Source organism: Musa acuminata, chromosome BXJ1-5 (genome assembly GCF_036884655.1).
Source record: "Musa acuminata AAA Group cultivar baxijiao chromosome BXJ1-5, Cavendish_Baxijiao_AAA, whole genome shotgun sequence".
Classification (NCBI taxonomy): Eukaryota; Viridiplantae; Streptophyta; class Magnoliopsida; order Zingiberales; family Musaceae; genus Musa; species Musa acuminata.
The window spans coordinates 41112569-41132298 of NC_088331.1; the positions used below are offsets into that span (position 1 = coordinate 41112569).

The window sequence follows — 19730 nt, forward strand, 5'->3', positions numbered from 1 at the left end:
CCACGATCCGCTGCACCATGTCGCCTCCTGGTGACATCTCCATTGCATTCTGATCCTTGTGGAATGAACTCGAATTGTGAACCCTCTATGTGTGGCCTCTGCCAATACATCGCAGGGTCTCCTCCACCTTCGATTTTGTTCGCTCATTTGACAATCGATCTTCATCCACCCACTCTTGGGTCACACCTAGATGAAGCACCGCTCTAGGACAGTCCGTCGCCTAGTAGCTCCCAAAGTCCACCGACTTCACTGTAATTTGTGCACCATTGTCTGGATCCTGGGCCTCTGCCCCTACCAGCACAATCTCCGCTGCGCACCGCTTCCTTCATGGCAACTTGAATGGCAACACTATGGCATATTCTTCAAGAGTACCCGTCTCCGCGTCCTCTTGCCCCGTGCTAAGGCCTTCTGAGCCTAACTTCGTCTCCGCAAATTGAGTCGCCTTAGTTCCTCCATCAAATGCTTTTCCGAGATAAGGTGCATGTGCCCAGAAGCTCCCTTCATCTTCGGCACCATGCAAGATGAGTCCGCTCCATCAGAATGAAGGACCCATGGAATAACATGATCCTACTCTTGCCTCTGCAAGAGTTCATGTCCTTGACCTCTGTCTAAGAAAAGCACTGTGCCTCTGCTCCATGTTCCAACTTCTATGCTGGCTCCCTTCATGCGGCTTGGGTACTTCGCCACGTTACACCCAAGTTACTCCGCTCCTCGTTTTTGCATTGAGTTGATGGTGGCCCTCGCACCCACCATTCCACGGGTCAGCTCTCCCTTGAGTCCGATCTCCATATCGACTCCAAGTATGCCTTCATTTAAGTTACTTTGGCTCGTTCCCCCACTTGATCTCGCAATGTATCCAATGCATTCTCTCAAGCGAGATCATGCAACGACTCCTCACCGCTTGCTCAGTCCATCAAGCTTCGTGGAGTTGTTGTTTGTTGAGGTACTCCTCCTCAACTTGTGAGGTTCATCTCACATGATTCTCCCTCTGGAGAGCCGGGACTTATCCCTCCTGGATAACTGTACCATTGGAGCAACATCTCTCTTCGTTTCGGAGACCACCATCCCCTTGGACTACTCCGATCTGCTGAACAAACTGTTCATTGATCTGCCTCCTGCAAACGCACTTGCTAGATTGCGACTCCACGTCAATACAGCCCTCGCTGCACTACTCAAGGCCTAGCAATATGCTGAACTCATTGCACACTTCAACCTCCTACGAACGTATCCTTCACATGCCGAAGAGAAAGTTTCAATGCTCCATGGCGCCGAGTTTCGGTCGCCTTGGGATGGCCACGAACATTCTATCGTCCGCATACAAGCCCATGCATGAGTACCAAATTCTTCGAGTTAGCAATTCCCCTCACCTCTGTGAGCTTTGCATAACTCTTTTGGTCGTTGAGCAACTCATTCCACCTTGCATAGTCTCATCCTTTACCAAGCTCCTCGCTTGGCTTGAGCCACATCAAGTATGGTTGTCAACGTTGAGCCGTAGCTCAAACTCAGCCATCTCAACCTTTGTGCGCTCCACATTCTTCCAAGCTTGCTTGTTCTCGTGGTGCCTCTTGCGCAAAGGGTTGGCCATTCCTCTGAATGCCAATCTCGGATGCCCGCTCCTCTAGGCGACTCCTTTTCCCTACATCTCCATGCCTGTTTTCCCCCAAACGATCGCACGTGTGCTGACTGCCCTCAACGCAGCCCCGCTAGGTCCCCCACGTTTGCATGCTAAGTGTTTCTATGAGTGCTTGTCCCGCTCTGATACCATCTGTCACGGACTTAGCTGGTTTTGCCTAAGTCGTGCGGCACCCTTGCGTGTCCATCCGCAAAGGTCAGCCTCCCCGAAGCCTCTCATTATCCCTTAGGACCACCAAAAGAGAGAACGGGTTAGAGAGAACGCCTCAATCGGGATCCACAAGCAAACATCTCCGAAAAACACTTCATAAACAATGCAAATTACAAACATACTTTACAAGCTCTGAATAGTGGCACAACAAAGGGTAAAATGGTCCATTACAGATCGAAAATCTCTCGCACGTGTCCACATGACACAACATTTATTTACAAGCCTAAAGAGGCCACCAACCCAACTAAAATGGGACTATCAAGCCTTCGGCCGCCCCTCTACATGTTGTACAAAGCATGAACATGCCAAAAGACACGGACATACATAAGCATTACCTCAAACATCCTATTTCGAAGTTTGTCCGTGACAGTTTGGCCACCGATCGTCAAGCAAAAAACTTAGAAACCTAATATTTCTCTCTCTATTTCTCTCTCCTCTTTCCTCCGCCGCACGCTGCACGCTGCAATCTGATCTATTTTCCTCACCTTCTCTCTCCTCTTTTTAATTTCTTTCATTTGTTGATTTGGGCTCAATAGGCCCAATTGTCCAAGCCCACATATGGGCTGGACCCAACATACCTTTCTGATAAAGTCATCAATGAAGGTGACATAGCATAATGAGCTTCCTGAGATATGATTCTTGTGATGATCCCCATACATCTATATAAACCAACTCTAACTTTCAAATTTTTGAGAAACTAGCCCTTTTTTTATATTGAAAATATAGTCCTCACATAGACCAATGTCTATTGATTTCAAATACTAAAAGCTTCCCCGTTGATATACCAGAACTTCAAATATAGTCTTTGGTGCCAAAGTTTGGATAACTCATCTGACCCTACCATTGCCACTACAATGTGATCTTTTCTTTCATCTTAGACCTAATATAAAGAGTCCCATCTTTATTACTTGGGCTAACACCAAGCTCCCTTCGTTATCTTCCATACAATACTCGAGAAGGTTGTGCAATTTGAAAGTTCAATGGAAATAAAGTTCTAATTTAAAAGTTTTAACTAGTGCTTTCGAAATAAAGTTCCAATTTGAAAGTTCGATCAAAAAATACATATCAAAAATACGTTTAACTTAGAATGTGAGTAAGGATAGTTAGCAATTAAATCAATTAGTAATAGTGGTTCGATCATCTCGACTTATGTATACTCATGATTCTTCTTTCCTTGAGGTGATCGGCTTTCACTATCGATCATTTTTTCAATGGACGAAGATCAACTACCCTTCTTACAACTTTTTCTCCTTTTCACAGGTTTATGATATAACCTTCTCACATTTCTTTTACAAGAAGATCTCACACTTCTCTTATAATAATTTCTAAACTCAATGAGGAAGAGATTTAACACATTTCAAGAGAGTTTATACACTTAAAATCATAAGTTTTTGTGCTTTCACTAAGCAAGCATGGTGGGGGTATTTATAGACCTCAAATGACTTAAAAAATAAAGTCAAAAATTTAAATCCCTAGGTTTTCAAGGTATTGGCGATACTAATGCGTGCGTTGGACGGTACTACCACTTGATAAAGCCTAGGATCCAAGGCTCTTGTGGTACCACTGCTTGCTTGGATGGTACTACCGCTTGACAGTCATGAGAGATCAATTTGATGATGGGGTATATAAGTCATGAATACATAAACAATGAGAAATTAAGATAATGATTCATTTGAATGAATAAAAAAAAAATCATATGAGAAGAATTTATGTATTTAAAAGATTCAACATGCCTAATTCTCTTCTAATTAAAACGAATTATTTCTCATTTCATAGTTTAGTAAAAATATATATAAATTAATATTTTATGTCAATAAAATCCAAATATATATCATGATGATTAACATGATCCCTAATAAAATAATGTCTAATATCAATATGTTTAGTCATAGTGTTGAATAGGGTTCTTTGTTAAACAAATTGTACTAGTATTATCATATTTTATATGGATATTTTTCAAGTAAAGTTCATAATCTTCTAACGTAGTCTTCATCTAAATTACTTGTGCACAACATGCACCTACCGCTACATATTCAGTCTCGATTGTAGATAATGCAATAGAATTTTGTTTCTAAGAAATCAAGAAACAAGTGCATGACCTAGAAATTGACATATTCTAGAGATACTTTTTCTATCTATTCTACTTCCTACAAATTCAACATCAGCATATACAATCAAATCAAAATTTTTAGATTTTGGATACCATAATCCAGTTTCTTTTAAGTATCTAAAAATTATTTTAACTAATTTATAATGAGATTGTTTAGGATTGAATTGAAATCTTGCACAAAGCCCAATACTAAACATTATATTATGTCTAGTTGTAGTAAGATATAGTAAGCTATCTCATACCTCTACAAGTCTTTTGATCAAAGCATTCTCCTTCATTGTTCATGTTTAATTTGGTAGAAATTATCATCGGTGTATTAATAGCCTTAGCACCATCCATGTGAAACTATTTTAGTAAATCCAAAGTATACTTAATTTAACTAATAAAAATTTCATCACTTAGTTGCTGCAATCCTAAGAAAAATATCAATTCACCCATTAAACTCATTTCAAATTCTTGACTCAATACTTTTGGCAAATGATTCACATAAAGATTCATTTGTAGAACCAAAAATAATATCATCAATATAAATTTAAATTATAAGAAAATTATTTTAAAATATTTAATAAATAATATGATATCAACCTTATTTTTTTAAAAAATATTTTAAATAAGAAAAGAACTAAGCCTTTTATACCAAGCCCTAAGGGCTTGCTTCAACCCATAGAGAGTCATAGATAACTTATAAATATGGTTTGAAAAAAGAACATTTTCAAATCCGAGTGGTTGATCAACAAAAACTTCTTTCGAAATAAAACCATTAAGAAAAGTACTTTTGACATTCATTTGAAATAACTTAAAATTTTTAAAACATGTATAGACAAATAGTATTATTATGGTTTCAAGTCTTACCGTAGGAGCAAAGGTTTCTTTATAGTCTATACTTTCTTCTTGGTTAAAACCTTTGACCATTAATTTAGCCTTGTTTTGAACCACGATACCTTGTTCATCTTACTTATTCCTAAAGACCTATTTAGTATCAATCACAAAATAATCATTAGATCATCTTGCTTATTCCTAAAGCCTTATTGTTAAGGGGAGTAGAAAGTGGAGTAGCTTCCTTTCTATGATAATAAAAGAGGGAGTGTCCAAACCTTATTTCTTTCAAATCAATTTAATTCTTCCTGAATTAAAAAAACCCATGAGTCGTCTTTGAGTGCATTGTCAATGTATTTATGTTCAATTTAAGATAAAAAAAAAGTAGTATTTACATAAAAAATTTTAAATAAAAAATACGTTTGAACACCTTTTGATGTATCTCCATGATTAGCTCCTTTAGGATATACATCTACATACTTCTATTCCTTGGGTAAAGATTCTTTGAAAGTAGATGTATCCAAGTTACTTTGGAAAGAAGAATTCTCATTCATATTCAATATATCAAATTTAAAATTATTATCAAAATTATTTTTCTTAAATTCTGGAGACTCATTAAAAAACAATATGGATAGATTCCTATATAACTAAAGTTTTTTTATTGAAAACTTGATAAACTTTAGAAACTGAGGAATATCTAAAAAAAATGCATTCATCAGATTTTGTATCAAATTTTTTGAAGGCATCCTTTTCATTTAAAATAAAATATTCATAACCAAAAATTTTAAAATACAAAATGTTGGGTCTTTTATTAATTTACAATTCATAAAGAGTTTTAGATAGTAGTAGTCTTATGAGAACCTTGATCATAACATAGCATGTTGTGTTAACGGCTTTGGCCTCAAAATATTTGGGTAGGCTATGTTCATTAAGCATAATTCATGACATAGCATGTCGTGTTAACGGCTTCGGCCTCAAAATATTTGGACAGGCTATGTTCATTAAGCATAGTTCTTATCAACCCTTATAAACTCATATTCTTTCTCTCAACAACTCTATTTTATTGTAGATTTCTTGAAATAGAGAAATTATGGTCATACCTATTTGAATCATAAAATTCTTGAAAATCATGATTTTTAAATTCACCATCATGATAACTACGAATAGAAGAAATCATAAAACCTTTTTCATTTTAAATTTATTTACAAAACTTTATAAAATATTTAAAATAATCACTTTTATATGTCAAGAAGTATGTTCAAGTATATCTACTATAATCATCAATAATCACAAAATCATATTTTCTACCTCCTAGGCTTATAATATCAATTGATCAAAATAAATCCATATGAATTAATTATAATTGTCTATAGTTACTCATTAGATTTTTAGGGTTAAAGCTACTCTTTATTTATTTACGTAGTTAGCATGCATCACAAACTTTAACTTTGACAAATTTAATTCTTGACATTCCTCTTATATGCTCTTTAGTTGCAATTTGTAAGATCAATTTCATACTTGTATGACCTAATCATCTATGCCAAAGTCATGCATCATCGTTTAAAACCAAAAAATAAATTTCATCATGAAAATCATCAAAATCAATAGTATACACATTATCGGTTCTTAAGAAAATCATAGATTTATTTTTATATGGTATCTATATCATGTAAGCATTAGATTCAAATTTAATATTATATCCGTTACCATACAATTGACTAATACTTATTAAGTTGTGTTTTAAGCCATCTACTAATATGATATCTTTAATCAAAAGATTTGATTTGTTACCTATATTTCCTTTGTCGACAATTTTTTCTTTGTTGTTGTCTCCAAAGGTGACATATCCTCCGTCTTGACTAGTGAGCTTTAAGAAATATATTGGATCTTTGTGCCTTGAGCATCCACTATCAAGATATTATTTATTACTCCTAGCTTTCGATTGGAGACATATATATAAGAAAGAGGGGTTTGCTTTAGGTACATATTTAACTTTGGGTCCTTCATGGTTAGATATACCTTTCTTGACTTTTGGCATTAAATCATTTATGGTTCCTTTAGGAACCTAAACTAATTTATGAGAGTTATATTTTTAAAATGAATATGTATAAGCATAATGGTCACATCTTTCACAAAAATTACATTTAACTTTAGAAGGAATATGTAATGCAGGTCCTTTTACAAATATAGTTGGCTTTTGTTGAGTGTTACTACTCACAAAGTAACAAGCATGTTTAATAATTTATTTTTAATTTTAATTTTTTTAATATTTATTGTAATTACATGTTTTTCTTTTTAAATGAGTCTAACTCTTCACATTTAGTGCAAGATGTTAACAAGCAATTGTCATACTCATTTTTTTAATTTATCAAATTCACTAGAGAGATATACACGATCCCTTTTTAGCAATTTATATTTCTTACCAATTATTTTGAGTTCATTATATAAATCCAAAAATGCATCAAGCAATTCATCATAAGATAAGTAGGATCGTAAAGGCACTAAGAGGGAGGGGATGAATTAGTACTTTAAAAAAATTTTGATTTGAAAGTTCGATCAATTAATCTGTATCGAAAATGTGATTGGCAAAAAGTGCGAGTAAGGATTGCTTAGTAAGTAAATCAGTATATAATAGTAAATCAAGGCAAAAGAAGAAATGCAAACTGATTTATAGTGGTTCGGTCGTCCCGACCTATGTCCACTCTCGATTCTTTATCCTTCGAAGCCATCGGTTTTCACTACTGATTTTCTTTCAATGGACGAAGATCAACTACCCTAGTTATAACTCTTTCTCTTTTTCACAGGTTAAGGAGAGAACCCTTGCACCCCTCTTTTATAATAGAACTCTCGCCTCCCTTAGAATAACTTCTAGACTCAAGGAGAAAGAGACTCGACACTTTTTAAAAGTTTACAACACTTTAATATCATAAGCTTTTCATACTCTTGCAAGCAAGTATGAGAGGGATATTTATAGACCCAAATGACTTTAGAAATGGAGTCAGAAATTTAAATCCCTAGGTTTTTGAGGTACTAGTGGTACCACCGCTTGCATTGGGCGATACCACCACTTGCATTGGACGTACCACCACTTGCCACCCTAAGCACTAGTAGTACTACCACGGGCGATACCACCACTTGACAAAGCTTGGACGACTGTATTTTGGTAGTACAATTATCAATCTAGGTAGTACCACCGGTTGACACTAGGCGGTGCCATCGTTGACCCTGACGGTACCATCATCGAGTTTTCCTGAGAAATATATTTTGTACTTTCTAGATCACAAGTAGTTCCACCACCTGGCTTGGTTGTGCCACCGCCTGGCCCAACCTCAGGTCATTGAGTTTGCCTTCTAATAGGCCCAATTCAATCCTAATTTAGGCTTGATTAGCTCATAATCACCCAAAACTAACTTAATTAGATACTTAAACTACTTCGATCATGACACAACGATTATAATCATGAAGCCTACATTATTTGACATGTCATTAGTTCATTCAGCACTTTGTCTGAACTTCCGATGTGTCATCCTTTCCTTTGGCGTATTGCCCAATCTATTAGCATATTGACCTCCCGTAACATCCGATCTTCTTGGTGCAATGCCCGATCCTTTTGGCCCGATGCCCGATCTCTGACATGATGGACTTCGGCCCAACGTTTGATTCTCTTGCTTCAATCGATATGCCTTTCCATGATTGAAGTTTATCTTATGTCACTTTTCTCAAATGATCATTACTTCATAGACTCATCAATTGATTTCATTATCAAAATTTGGGATTCAACAATCTCCCCCTTTTTGATGATGACAACCAATTGATGATGAAGTTTTAACTAAACTCCCCTTGTTTGTATGCTATTTTGAAATAAACTTGAATTTAGAAACTGTTAACCTTTGAATTTAAGTCAAAACAATTTTAATGATAGTGACTTTCTTTGTAAAGGTCATATGTAACACATCATAATTAAAATATCATTGCATGCATCATAATATCAAATCATGAGTTAAGATATCATTGCATGTATAATTTCAAAACATCAAATTTCAAATTATCACTTCTCCCCCTTTGTCATCAACAAAAAGGAGAAAAGTGTAAGTTTTTACTTCTCTTTGAAACGTGCAAGCTAGCAAGTTTTTTTTTTTCTTTTTATGTGTAAGCTAGCAAGTTTTTGCTTCTCTTTAAGAAGTGTAAGCTAGCACTTCTCTCTCTCTCCTTTGTCATTATCAAAAGAATGGAAAGATACAATTGTACAAAACTTACATCAATATTCCAATCATAATATGAAAGAAATTAATATCGAAGAATTCATGCATTTGGAAGATTCAACATGTCTAATTCTCTACTAATAAAATTAAATTATTCCTTATTCAATGGTTGAGTAAAAATATCTACTAATTGAAGTTTTGTATTAATGAAATATAAAGATATATCATAATAATTAATATGATCCATAATAAAATGATGTCTAATATCAATATGTTTAGTCCTAGAGTATTGAATGTGGTTCTTTGTTAAACAAATTACACTAGTTTTATCATATTTTATAGGGATGTTTTTCAAGTAAAGTCCATAGTCTTCTAAAGTGTTTTTTATCTATATTACTTGTGCTCAACATGCACCTACCACTGTATGTTCAACCTCGATTGTATATAATGTAATAGAATTTTGTTTCTTGGAATACCAAGAAACAAGTGCATAACCTAGAAGTTGACATATTCAAGAGATACTTTTTCTATCTAATCTACATCCTACAAAGTCAGCATCAACATAAGCAATCAAATCAAAATTTTAAAATTTTAGATATCATAATCCTATATTAGAAGTTCCTTTTAAGTATTTAAAAATTCTTTTAATTATTTTATAATAAGATTGTTTATGATCGGATTAAAATCTTATACAAAACTCAATACTAAACATTATATTAGGTCTAATTATAGTAAGATATAGTAAGCTATCTGTCATACCTCAATAAATCTTTTGATTAAAGCATTATGATTCATTATCCATATCTAATTTAGTAGAAGTGATCATTGGTGTGTTAATGGCCTTAGCACTATCCAAGTGAAATCATTTTAGTAGATCCAAAGTATACTTAGTTTGACTAATAAAAGTTCTATCACTTAGTTGTTTAATTTACAATCCTATCGTACAAAAAATATCAATTCATCCATTAAACTAATTTTAAATTCTTGGCTCATACTTTTGGTAAATGATTCACATAAAGATTTATTTGTAGAACCAAAAATAATATTATCAAAATAAATTTGAATAATAAAAAAATTATTCTCAAAATATTTAATAAATAATATGGTATCCACTTTACCTCTCAAAAAATTATTTTGAATAAGAAAAGAACTAAGCCTCTTATACCAAGCCCTTGGGGCTTACTTCAACTCATAGAAAGTCTTAGATAAGTTATAAACATGGTTTAGAAAAAGAACATTCTTAAAGACACTGGTTGCTCAATATAAACTTCTTCAGAAATAAAATTATTAAGAAAAATACTTTTGACATCTATTTGAAATAATCAATGAGATATATATCCAATTAAATTATGTGCCAAGAAAATTATGTGCCAAGAAGTATATCCAAGTATATATACTAAAATAATCAATGATCACAAAAGTATATTTACTACCTCCTACACTTGTGACATCAATTAATCCAAATAAATCCATATGAATTAATTATAGCGATATAGAGGTACTTACTTGATTTTTAGGTTTAAAGCTAATTTTTATTTATTTAACTAGTTGGAATGCATCACAAACTTTATCTTTGACAAATTTAACTGGTATTCCTCTTACAAGTTCTTTAGTTATAATTTGTGAGATAAATTTCATACTTGCATGATCTAATCTCCTATGCCAAAGCCATGCATCATCGTTTAAAATCAAAAAATAAGTTTTATCGTAAAAATCATCAAGATCAATAGTATACATATTATTACTCCTTAAGATAATTATAGATTTATTTTTATGTGTTATCTCTATAATGCAAGTATTAAATTTAAATTTAATGTTATATCCCTCATTACATAGTTGACTAATGCTTAGTAAGTTATGTTTTAAATCATCTACTAATAAAACATCTTCAATCAAGAGGTTTAATTTGTTACCTATATTTCCTTTGCTAATAATTTTTTCTTTGTTATTATCTCTGAATGTGACATATCCTTCGTCTTGGCTAGTAAGTTTAGATAAATGTGTTGGATCTCCCGACATGTGTCTTAAGCATCCACTATCAAGATACTATCTCTTGCTCCTAGTTTTCAATTATAGACATATCTACAAGAAAAAAAGGTTTACTTTAGGTACTCATTAACTTTGAGTCCCTCATGATTAGATCTATCTATCTTGACTTTTGACATTAAATCATTTATGGATCCTTTAGGAACCCAAACTAATTTATGTGAACTATATTTTTTAAATAAATATTTATAAGCATACTGACTATATCTATTATAAAAATTATATTTAACTTTATGAGAAATATGTAATGGGGGTCTTTTAACAAATATAGTTGGCTTTTGTTGAGTGTTACTACTCACAAAATCGATTCTTTCCTTTCTATATACATAACATTTGTTAAAAAGAATCATGTTTAATGATTTGTTTCTAATTTTATTTTTTTTAATATTTGTTATAATAACATATTTTCCTTTTTAAATGAGTCTAATTCTTCATATTTAATGCAAAATATTAACATGCAATTGTCATACTCATTTTTTAATTCATCAAATTCACTAGAAAGAGAAATATGATCCTTTTTTAGTAATTTATATTTCTCACTAACTATTTTAAGTTAATCATACAAATCATGAAATGTATCAAGTAATTCATTATAAGGTAAAGACATTTCAGTTGAGTCACATACCTCATTGCTGAAAGCTATCAATATGTAGTTCGCCACCTCATCTTCATTGGTTTGCTCTTCGTTTTTTGACGCACTTGATTCGTCCTAAGTTATCTTGAGTGCTTTCTTCTTCTTTTGTATTATCAGCTTCTTCTTCAGTTATGGATACTTATTTTTGAGTTATGGATACTTATTTTTGAAGTGTCTTGGTTTTTTATATTCATAGCAAATGATTATGTTCTTTTTTAGTTCATTTTTATTTTTAGAGTCTTGTTTTATAGGATTTGTTTTGTTTCTTTTTATGAACATTTTAAATTTTCTTGTGATGAGTGTCAAGTCATCATCATCGCTTGAGTTTTCACTCGAGTGATCTTCTTTAGTTCTAAGTGTAATATCCTTCTTGTTTTTTGGAAGGTTGTCCTCATATTCGTCATGTGCCTTGCAAGACATTTCATAGGTCATTAATAATCGTATGAGTTCTTCAAGATGAAAGTTGTTCAAGTCCTTTACTTCTTGAATTATAATTACCTTTGAATCCCAACTTTTTAGAATGAATCTTAAAATTTTATTAACTAGTTCAAGATTAGTATAACATTTATCAAGAGCTTTCATACCATTAACAACATTCGTAAAATAGGTATACATGTTACCAATGGTTTCACTTGATTTCATTCTAAATAATTCATAACTATATACCAAAAAATTAATCTTAGATTCTTTTACTCTACTAATGCCTTTATGAGTAACTTCAAGTATGTGTCAAATATTATGTGTAATTTCGCATATAGAAACGTGATTAAACTTATTTTTGTCTAAAGCATAAAATAAAGCGTTCACAGCTTTAGCATTTAAAGAAAATATTTTTTTCTCTAGATTATTACATTCATTCATTGGTCTATAAATTTTTTGAAAACCACATTCAATGATATTTCACAAATCAAAATCCATAAAAATCAAGAAAATCTACATTCATGTCTTCCAATAAGTGTAGTTTGTCCCACTAAACATAGGAGGACGAATGATAGAATAACCCTCTTGATTGCTAAAGAAAATAATTTAGCCTCTCTTAGGTGTTAAACCAACTAAGAAAATTTAGTTTTGATACTAATTGTTAGGATCGTAAAGGCACTATGAGGGAGAGGTAAATTAGTGCTTTTAAAAAATTTGGATTTGAAAGCTCGATCAATGAACTCGTATAAAAAATGTGATTGGAAAAAAGTATGAGTAAAGATTGCTTAATAATTAAATCAGTATATAAATAGTAAATTAAGACAAAAGAAGAAATGTAAACTGATTTACAATGGTTCGGTTGTCCCGACCTATGTTCACTCTTGATTCCTCTTCCTTCGAAGTCATTGGCTTTGACTACCAATCTTCTTTCAATAGGTAAAGATCAACTACCTTTGTTATAACTCTTTCTCTTTTTCATAGGTTTAAGAGAGAAACCTTATACCCCTCTTTTATAAAGGAACTCTTACCTCCCTTAGAATAACTTCTAGAATCAAGGAGAAATAAATTCAATACTTTTCAAGAGTTTACAACACTTTAATATCATAAACTTTTTATACTCTTGCAAGGAAGTATGAGAGGGGTATTTATAGGCCCTAAATAACTTCAGAAATAGAGGCAAAAATTTAAATCTTCGAGTTTTCAGGGTACTAGCGATACCACCACCTATATTAGGTGATACCACCACCTAATATAGTATGGGAGATTGTGTTCTTATGGTACTATCACTAGTCTGGACGGTACCATTGTCTGACCTTAGGCAGTACTACCGCTGACCCTGGCAGTACTATCACCGGGTTTTTCAGAGAAATACATTCCATACTTTCCAACTCATAGGTGGTTCCACCGCTTGGTCTAGTGGTGCTATTACCTGGCCCAACCTCATGTCATTGAATTAGCCTTCTAATAGGCCCAATTCAACCTTGATTTAGGCCCAATGGGTTCCTAATTAAGTTGACATGATTATACCCAAAACCAACTCAATTAAACACTTAAACTACTTCGATCAAGATAAAATGATTACAAAGATGAAGCTTATATTGTCCGGCATGTCATTAGTTAATCCGGCACTTCGTTTGAACTTCCTGTGCATCGTCCTTTCCTTCGGCTTATTTCCCAATCCATCGACATGTTGACCTCTTGTAACATCCAATTTTCTTAGTGCAATGCCCGATCCTTTTAGCCCGATGCCTGATCTCTGACATTATGAACTCCGGCCCAACGTTTGATTCTCCTACATCAATCGATATATCTTTCTATGATCGCAGTTTATCCTGCATCACTTTTCTCAAATGCTCATTGGTTCATAGATTCATCAATTGATTTCATCATCAAAATTTCGTAATCAACAATAAGGAGATTTTAGGTGAGTCACATACCTCGTCATTGAAAGCTATTAGTGTGTAGTTTGCCACTTCATCTTCATTGGTTTGCTATCATCTTATGATGCACTTGATTCATCCTATGTTACCTTGAATCTTTAATTGTGGATACTCATTTTTAAAGGGCCATGGCTTTTTTCATTCATAATAAATTATTACATCATTTTTAAGTTTATTTTTATTTTTAGATTCTCATTTTGTAGAATTACTCTTATTCTTTTTCATAAACTTTTTAAAACTCCTTGTAAAGAGTGTTATGTCATCATTATCACTTTAGCTTTCGCTCGAGTGGTATTCACTTTAGCTTTCTAAGTGCAAATGACTTGTAAAGAGTATTTTACAAGTCATTTCATAGGTCATTAATGATTCTATGAGTTCTTCAGAGGATAGTTGTTCAAGTCCTTTGCTTCTTGAATTATAGTTATTTTTGGATCCCAACTTTTTATAAAAGATCTTAAAATTTTATTAACTAGTTCAAGATTAGTATAACATTTATCAAAAGCTTTCAAACCATTGATAACATCCATAAAATGGGTGTACATATTACTAATGGTTTTGCTTGACTTCATTCTAAATAATTCATAACTATGTACTAAAAGATCAATCTTATATTCTTTTACTCTATTTGTGCCTTCATGAGTAACTTCAAGTATATGCCAAATATCATATGCAGTTTCATATATATAGAAGCACAATTAAACTCATTTTTGTCTAAAGCACAAGATAAAGTGTTCATAGCTTTAGCATTAAAAGAAAATATTTTCTTCTCAAGATCATTCCATTCATTTATTAGTTTAGAGGATTTTTGAAAACCAAACTCAACAACGTTCCATAAATCAAAATCTATAAAAAGTAAAAAAATCTGCATTCATGTTTTGCAAAACATATAGTTCGTCCCATTAAACATAGGACGACGAGTGATAGAGTGACCCTCTTGATTACTAAAAAAAGTCATTTAATCTCTCTTGAGTGTTAAACCAACTAAGAGAACCAGACTCTTATACCAATTGTTAGGATCCTAAAGGCACTAAGAGAGGGGGTGAATTAGTACTTTCAAAATAAAGTTCCGATTTGAAAGTTCAATAAAAAAATACGTATCGAAAATGCATTTAGCTTAGAATGTGAGTAAGAGTAATGGGCAATTAAATCAGTTAGCAATAGCAAGGAAAAGCATAAAGAGAAATGCAAACCATATTTATAGTGGTTCGGTCCTCTTGACCTATATCCACTCTCGATTCCTCTTCTCTCGAGGCTACTGTTTTTACTACCGATCTTCTTTTTATTAGGCGAAGATCAACTACTCTTATTACAACTCTTTCTCCCTTTTATAGGCTTAGGAGAGAACATTCACACCTCTCTTTTATAAGAAGACCTCACACCTCCCTTAGAATGACTTCTAAACTCAAGGAGAAAGAGACTTAACAATTTTTAAGAGAGTTTACACACTTAAAATTATAAGTTTTTGTACTTTCACTAAGCAACAATAAGTAGGATATTTATAGACCCTAAATGAATTCAAAAATGAGCCAAAAATTTAAATCCCCCTATTTTTATGGTACTAGCAGTACTACCGCTTGTGTTGGACGGTACTACCACTTGACAAAGCTTGGGAACCAAGGCTCTAGTGGTACTATCACCTGACAAAGCCTGCAAACCAGGGCTCTAGCGGTACCATCGCCTGCTTGGGCGCTACTACCGCCTCACAGTCTAGCGATACTATCGCCTAACAGCGTGAGAACCCGGGCACTGGTGGTACCACCGCTTGCTTGGGTGGTACTACTACCTAGCCCAACTCTAGGTTACTGAATTGACCTTTCAACAGGCCTAATTCAGTCTTGGTTTAGACCCGATGGGCTCCTAATCAAGTTAGCAAGGTTACACCCCAAAACCAACTCAATTAAACTCTAAACTATCTCGATCAAGACTTAATAATTATAATCATGAAGCCTACGTTGTCTGGCATGTCATATGTTCATCTGGCACTTCGTCCGAACCTCCGACGTAGCATCCTTTCATTCAGCGTATTACCTGATCCATCGGTATATCGACCTCTCATAATATCCGATCTTCTTGATGCAATGCTCGATCCTTCCGATCCAATGCTTCAACTCTGACATGATGCTCTCCGGCCTAATATCTGATTGTTTTGCTTCAACGATTTACCTTTCTATATTCGAAGTTTCTCCTATATCACTTATCTCAAATGCTTATTAGTCCATAAACTCATCAATTGATTTCATCATCAAAATTCGAGATTCAATAGCATTCTTTTCCTATCTTAACTTTTGAGATCCATGAAATCATGCTTTTATCTAGTACTTATTTAGAGATTAACTTCAATATTTTTGTATCATCATTCTTTATTATTTATGGAGAGTAACTCAAAATCTTTATCATTTGTCACATTTTTAAAATCATTTAAGGTAAGATTTTTAAAATCTTCTAATCCAGAAAGAGTTATCATCATAGAAGACTTCTTTCTTAACTAAAACTTGATCTACTATATGATCACAAAGAATATTTCAATGGATTTTATTTATATAAGAATTTATTACCATCCTACAAAGATGAAAGTTTGTCAAATATATCACAAAAATGAAAGATTATTCTTCAAGTAAATATGAAAATATATATTCTTTAAATATAAAAATTGTCATGATTGTTATGTTTTGATTTATGAAATGTTATTATATTTTACTTTTTTTATTTGGTATTTATGAAAAAGAAAGAAAATAAAATGAAAGTGAAGTTGAGAGGACGAATGAATGCATCAGCTTTAACATTACGTGTCAATGATGTGAATGTAAGTCGGACCAATTGTCTCTCTTTTATCCAGGCATTAACATAAACCTCCATTTCTATTAAAGAGATCCCTTAAATCTGGAGAATGGATTTGTGTAGGGAAAGAGTGAATTGGAATTCAAAGAGGTAGGGGTAGTGTTTTTTTTTGTTTTTTTTTTTGTTTTCATGACTTGGTTTGAAGTATCGATCTATTAGCTTTGTTGAGTTTGAATCGAGATCCAGAATGCTTAATTATAAATTTTATGATAATATATTTTAGTTCTTGTAAGTCAATTCAAGTTCTTTATTCATTTCTTATGCGGAACTGAGGTGGAATGTGTTACGATCTTCATTTCTTATTGGCATGAGGTCTTCATCAATGACTAATATAACTCAAAAAAATCAAAGTATAATATGATTCATGTGAAGCTTAGTCACCGATAGCTCGATGTTGTGATGTTACATCACCTCTGGACACAAACCAATATAATCTAAAATCAAATTCCAGCATAATGTACATGAGATTCTAACCAATGGCGATTTCATATGATCGATATACCCTCAAACCCTATGCACCATTGTTTTTTTCTATATATTTTTGTGCATGCAATGCAATGATGTTTCTGCAGTCGTGGTTGCAATCTTCTGCCCATATTTCTTTTCATTGTGCCATCCATATGCCGCATGGGAAGCTGATATGTTTCAATCTTGTCTTGGGGTTATGTAGCATGAAAAACACAATTGGACGTTATATGGAACATTCAATAGAAGACACCAGCACCACAACGTTGGACCAAGATACAGAGGTACACCACTTCTCCGTTTGTGACTTGGGAGGTTCCATCATCGCATTTGGCTATATGTTGCTTGATTTCTCTCTCTCTCTCACAAGTTTACTTTTCACTGTCTCAGTTGAATAATTGAGCAAATGCTAGTTGATAATGGGAACAAAACACTTAATTTTTCAAGGTCAAAAAATGGGTTTTTAAATATTAAATTTCTCCATAATTCTGTTCCACTGTTTGCATGCAATTAAATTCTAAGATTGGGGTTTGCATGAGTGTATGTAGCAACGGAAACGTGAAGCGGCAGTCTTGGCAAAGAAGATTGAAGCTCTTGAAGCCTCAAAACAGTGAGTTCTACTGTGACTGGCTTCTCATCTCATATTACTGAAATCATCAACTCTTACATGCATCATACTTTTGCCGCTGCAGGAAGCTCTTGGGTGAAGAACTAGAGTCATGCTCATCGTCAGAACTGCACGAACTAGAAGGCAAGATAGAACAAAGCTTGCGCAGCATCAGAGCAAGGAAGGCAAGTCATAGCTGAAACCTGTAGTGCAACTTCTATCTATGTTATCGGTAGAAACCATATACTTTCATGCTTAATTACCTGTTGTGACCTTCAGTATCATTTACTAAAAGAGCAGATTGCAAAGCTCAAAGTGAAGGTAAGTTACTGAAAGCTCTGTGGTATTGCATGCACTTCTCAGAGCTTTAACTAATATATATCCTGAACTCACTTAATCCAGGAGAGTTCATTGGTGAAGGAGAATGCATTACTACATGAAAAGGTAGTAATAAGCATGGCTTTCATTGTTCGTTCAAAAATAACATTTTAGATGTTGACCTTTTTTTGATGTTTCAAGTGCAAGCTACTGCCTCAGATACCGTCAGCTGGTTCCAAGGAATTTCCACCACGAAGCACACTTGGGCAACAAACTGAAGTAGAGACGGAGCTGCGCATTGGGTGTCCAGGGAAAGGAACCCATGGCATGTCTTCTCATTTGTATACAAATCAGTGACATGCATGCATACGATGAATAGCCATCTGATGAATAGATTTATCTAATTCTTCTCATCAGAGTGTGCAATGTTCAAAATAGGACTGCTGAACTGGTATGGATGTTGCCCTTTCAGCTACCATATATGAGAACCAACAATGAAGCATATTATTGCTTTCTGAACCTTCTCTCTTATTACCGTATATGCTGCTACTATGATGATCAAGTCCCGTCCCGTAACAACAACCATGTCTTCCAAAAGCTCTTAGAAGATCTGCGTTAGTCAATCTCGTATATGACGAAGGAACCCTATTCTGCGTCCGTTTGTATGTGTCGCGGATGCAGGAGTATCCATCGGAGTAAGAAAAGACCGGCCATCCGTTTCTTTCCAGGGCACACGTGTAAACTGGGAACTCTGAACGAGGAGTAGAATCTAATGAATTGGCGAACCAGATTTTTGCGCTCCGGGTAAACATGGTAAGCATTACGTTTGCCCCCTAGTACTTGGACCGCTTCACTGTGGAATCACACAGTCTCAGGCTAACTCACTTGTATTTAAAATGGCTTCTTGGTACTGTAGCCACGGAACCGGGAACCTTAGATGAAAAAGGTGGTTACATATTCGTAACTCTCCTCTTTTATTTATTAAAATATTTTAATTAAAATTTATTAAATACTTTATCAGATATAAAAAATTTTACTAATGAATTTTATTGAAATGACACCTCCATATATGATTTTTATCATAACACATTCTTTTTACTTTGATTAAAATACCCTAATTGTAATTTAAAAAGATATTAATTATTATTTAATTATGTTTGACTTAGTTTTTTAGGATTGAACTAATTTTTAAGATGAAACGGATCAGACTCATTTAACTAAATGTTAGTTATTCGATTGATTTAATTAAATCCTATATTATCTTTTTATTTTTTCAAACTACCCCCCCCCCCCCCCCCCTACCTTCACCTCCATTTATTCTCCTCCACCACCACCACCTCCTCTACTTCATCACTTCCTCCCCCTCCCTATTGGCTTTCTCCTCTCCCTTAGTATCTTCCTCCCACTTCACCTCCACCTCTCACTTTATCATCTCTTTCCCCTTATGTATGGCTTCCTTCTCCATCTTTGTCTTCTCCTACTCCTTCCTCT

The 19730-nt window shown here is 33.7% G+C and overlaps 1 protein-coding gene across 1 annotated transcript in view; it reads left to right on the forward strand.

Annotated features, from left to right (window-relative positions):
* LOC103985686 (MADS-box transcription factor 50) overlaps nucleotides 1-18758 on the forward strand; it is a 31538-nt gene extending 12780 nt beyond the window's left edge. Inside the window, exons 3-8 of the mRNA XM_065184062.1 lie at nucleotides 17520-17598; nucleotides 17863-17924; nucleotides 18007-18106; nucleotides 18201-18242; nucleotides 18324-18365; nucleotides 18441-18758. Of these exons, the coding sequence (XP_065040134.1) occupies nucleotides 17520-17598; nucleotides 17863-17924; nucleotides 18007-18106; nucleotides 18201-18242; nucleotides 18324-18365; nucleotides 18441-18596 (481 nt within the window). The 3' untranslated portion in view covers nucleotides 18597-18758. The remainder of the gene's footprint in view (nucleotides 1-17519; nucleotides 17599-17862; nucleotides 17925-18006; nucleotides 18107-18200; nucleotides 18243-18323; nucleotides 18366-18440) is intronic.
* The last annotated feature ends 972 nt before the right edge of the window (nucleotides 18759-19730 follow it).